At 39.9% G+C, this 3,962-nt stretch overlaps 1 protein-coding gene across 1 annotated transcript in view; it reads left to right on the plus strand.

The window, feature by feature from the left end:
• Nucleotides 1–3,185: 3,185 nt before the first annotated feature.
• Nucleotides 3,186–3,962, plus strand: part of SC5D (sterol-C5-desaturase) — a 4,041-nt gene continuing 3,264 nt past the window's right edge. Inside the window, exon 1 of the mRNA XM_007450614.1 lies at nucleotides 3,186–3,397. Coding sequence (XP_007450676.1) covers nucleotides 3,188–3,397 — 210 coding nt within the window. The 5' untranslated portion in view covers nucleotides 3,186–3,187. The remainder of the gene's footprint in view (nucleotides 3,398–3,962) is intronic.

Below are 3,962 nucleotides of genomic sequence, written 5' to 3' on the forward strand. Positions count from 1 at the left end.
AATTACTACATCCCACAAATAGAATTAATTGAAACCAAAATCTGAAAAGACTTAAAAACAGGTTTCATCTCACAGTATCTCAACTGCCTCCAGATGGACAGAGGTTCATTCCCTCCTCCCTTCTAGGTGCTGGTTTACTGTCATAGCAGTTATGTACAGGGCATATGCAGATCAACACAACTCGCATGGTCTTCAGTTAAAAGCAAAATTAAAGAGTTTTTTTTATAATTAAGGACTGAGATCTTATTAAAGTTTTCACTTACATCGGATATTAAAGGTTGAATAAAGAAGATTCATGGTTAACGTTTGAGTTATTTTTGGCTACACGGTGCTGTCTCAAATACTATATGGAATTATAGCGGTTGGCACTATAGGTAACATGCAAGACTAGTTCACCAACTCTTACCAACCTTTAGTGGTATAGCAACATTCTTTTGAATTGTTGGGTTCTTCTTCATTGTTTATGTTTCTGGTATTACTTTATGTACTTGACCTGCTGCTCCATCCTTTATGGCTTCAACTGTTGCGATACTACTAGGCTCCCTTTTGAACTTCAGATTCATATTTGCATGTAGTCTGCTGCTTTTGCCTAGGAGCCCAGATGAGCCACAGCAATTAGACTTAAGACCCAAACTAGGGAATTCCCTGGTGGCACAGTGGTTAAGAATCCACCTGCCAATGCGTGGGACACGGGTTCGAGCCCTGGTCAGGGAAGATCCCACAGGCTGCAGAGCAACTAAGCCTGTGCTCCACAGCTACTGAGCCCACGTGCCACAACTGTTGAAGCCCACGCACCTGGAGCCCCTGCTCCACAACAGGAGAAGCCACCGCAATGAGAAGCCCGTGCACCACAATGAAGAGTAGCCCCTGCTCGCCGCAACTAAAGAAAGCCTGCATGCAGCAACGAAGACCCAACTCAGCCAAAATAAGTTAATTAATTAAAATTTTTTTTAAAAGACCCAAACTGAACCCATCATTCCTCACACCCCCAAAGTCCCTGTTGCACCCAAGTCTGCTAGCTCCACAGTATTCCTAATTTTGATTATCATAGCATCACCATCCATTCAGGCAAGGTAAAATCTCACAATCAACATAAATTTCTTTCTTTTTTTTTTAATTGAAGTATAGTTGATTTACAATGTTTTGTTAGTTTCTGGTGTACAGCAAAGTGATTTAGTTATACATATGTATATTCTTTTTCATATTCTTTTCCATTATGGTTTATTACAGGATATTGACTATAATTCCCTGTGCTATACAGTAGGAGCTTGTTGTTTATCCATTCTATATATAATAGTTTGCATCTGCTAGCTACCAAATTCCCACTAGATTTTTTCTTCTTTCACACTCCAGTATCTAATCAGTTATCAAGTCCTATGGGTTATCTTACTTGCCAAGTCTCTGATGAATGTGTCTATTCTCACAGCTATTGCCTGAGGTCAGGTGGTCATCTTCTCTAGGTTAGTCTACCTCAGGAGCAGCCTAGTCTCCCTATTTCTAATCAGTACGATATATTCCTAATGGGCCACATCCTTTGAACCATGAATGGACCGTGACCTTTCCATGCCTTTGCAGTTGTTATTTCTACTTGAAATAGCTATTCCTAACCTTTTTTTTTTTTTTTCTGGTCATGTCCTTCAAAGCCCAAATCAATATTCTTCACTATACAGCCTTCTGTTGTAAGCTGAGGTAGTTGTGTTGTCTTTTCTGATTTCACACAATTTGCATATATATACCTTTATTAGCACTTGTCATATTGATGTAACTATTCATTTCTGTAGTTGCCTAACCTTGTAACGTGTGTTTAGACTATATCTTTTTAATCTTTGTATGCTCATCACCTAGTGCGGTACTTGATACTTAATTGTTGTTTGAGTGAATTAGCAATATATGATGAAGGGTGTATGTCAATATCTGCATTAGTTGATTAAAAATTTCTTTCCATGTCAATGTGAGAAACAATGCTTGCAACTCATATCACAAACAAGGGGCTAAACACCCTAATAAATAAAGAGCTTCTAGAATTTGATTTTAAGAGACTAAAAACCCAGTGGCAATTTTCAGACTGGTTTTTTGTTATCGTTGTTGTTGTTCAAAAGTTTTAATTATAGATGAGAGGTGTTTGGAATACAGGACACATTTCCCACTACAAACAGTGCAGTGAAGGAGGAGAAAGTAGATCATAAATGATAGAGTCAGTGGTCAGCTCACAGAAGCTGACCATGAAGTTGTTGAACTAGATTCAGGATCATGAATATAGAATCGACTAAAGTTTTTCAGAGTTTAAGCATCTGGAACAGGAGTTGGCAAACTTTCCTTTTAAAGGGCTAGATAATAAACGTTTTAGGCTTTGTGAGCCATGCTGTCTATTGCTGTGACTCAGCCTCGACTTTGTAGTACAGAGAAGCAGCCATAGACAGCATAGACACATCTGGACATAGCTGTGTTCCAACAAAGCTTCTTTACAGAAACAGGCCCTAGGTTCGGCCCGTGGGCCACAGTTTGCCAGCCCCTGACTGGGGTGGGGAGGAGAGGGAGGTGAGGAATAAACGTATTCTATTTGTCACTGCCAAGAATACATCTCCCTTTGTTCTGTCAATGAGAGTTAGGGTTAGTCACGAGAATAGATAGTCCCTGACTCTTTGGTTACAGTCACAGAATAGATACCTTGTAGGGAATTCATCTTAAGTCTCAGCATTGAAGCAAAAATCTCTGAAATGTGAGTCCTTTTAGTAGAAAGATGCTGCTGAAACTTGCAGCTGAAGGAGTAAACCATTTGCCTGAGTACCTAGTGCCCTGTGTTCCACATCTTTACTATTTGCCATGTTTACTCTTGCCATGTCCTATGGCAATAGGACATAGTGGAAGAGAACACTAAGGTGCAATTAGATCTGGACTTATGCCACCTTTCAGCTTGACCTTGGAGAAGAAACTTCATGGGCCTCAGTTTCTCTAACTGAACTTCAGTGTTGCTATGTATTATATCAAGAGACTGAACTAGAGATGACATTGAAGATCCTTCTGACTCTAGAGATGGCATTTAGTGAATTCTGGTAGCAGCAGACTTGTACTACATATACTTATGAAGGCAGGAACTTCATATATAGTTTTTCTGAAAATTTTTTGCTTTGAGAAATGTCAACATGGGTAAATAATTGTTGTACATGTTTATCCTTTAGGGGCTAAGATGGATCTTGTACTCAATGCTGCAGATTATTATTTTTTTACACCATACGTATATCCAGCCACATGGCCAGAGGACAGCATCTTCCGACAAGCTGCCAGTCTCCTGATTATAACAAATCTCGGTGCTTATATCCTTTATTTCTTATTCGCAACGCTGAGTTATTATTTTGTCTATGATCATTCATTAATGAAACACCCACAATTTTTAAAGGTAAGTGATTTTCTTACCTATTTTTTAATTATTACAGTAAAAATAACAATATGTATTTGTGAGATTTTCAGATTAAACTGGTTTTAATCTTTTTAGAGTTTCTGAAAACAGTCCCAAATGGGTTAGATATTTTTGGAAAGGCTAATCCCCTCTCTCTTTTAATTTAACAGATAAGTAAGTTGTGATTTTTTTTTTTAAGTTTTTGTTGAGGTGGGTTTTTTTTTAATCTATTTATTTTTGGCTGTGTTGGGTCTTCGTTGCTGTGCACAGGCTTTCTCTAGTTGCAGTGAGCGGGGGCTACTGTTAGTTGCGGTGCACTGGCTTCTCATTGTGGTGGCTTCTCTTGTTGCGGAGCACGGGCTCTAGGTGCGCAGGCTTCAGTAGTTGTGGCACATGGGCTCAGTAGTTGTGGCTTGCGGGCTTTAGAGCTCAGGCTCAGTAGTTGTGGCTCACGGGCTTAGTTGCTCCGCGGCGTGTGGGATCTTCCCGGACCAGGGCTCGAACCCGTGTCCCCTTTATTGGCAGGCGGATTCTTAACCACTGCGCCACCAGGGAAGCCCCTTCT

Source organism: Lipotes vexillifer, unplaced genomic scaffold (genome assembly GCF_000442215.2).
Source record: "Lipotes vexillifer unplaced genomic scaffold, Lipotes_vexillifer_v1.1 scaffold352, whole genome shotgun sequence".
NCBI lineage: Eukaryota > Metazoa > Chordata > Mammalia > Artiodactyla > Lipotidae > Lipotes > Lipotes vexillifer.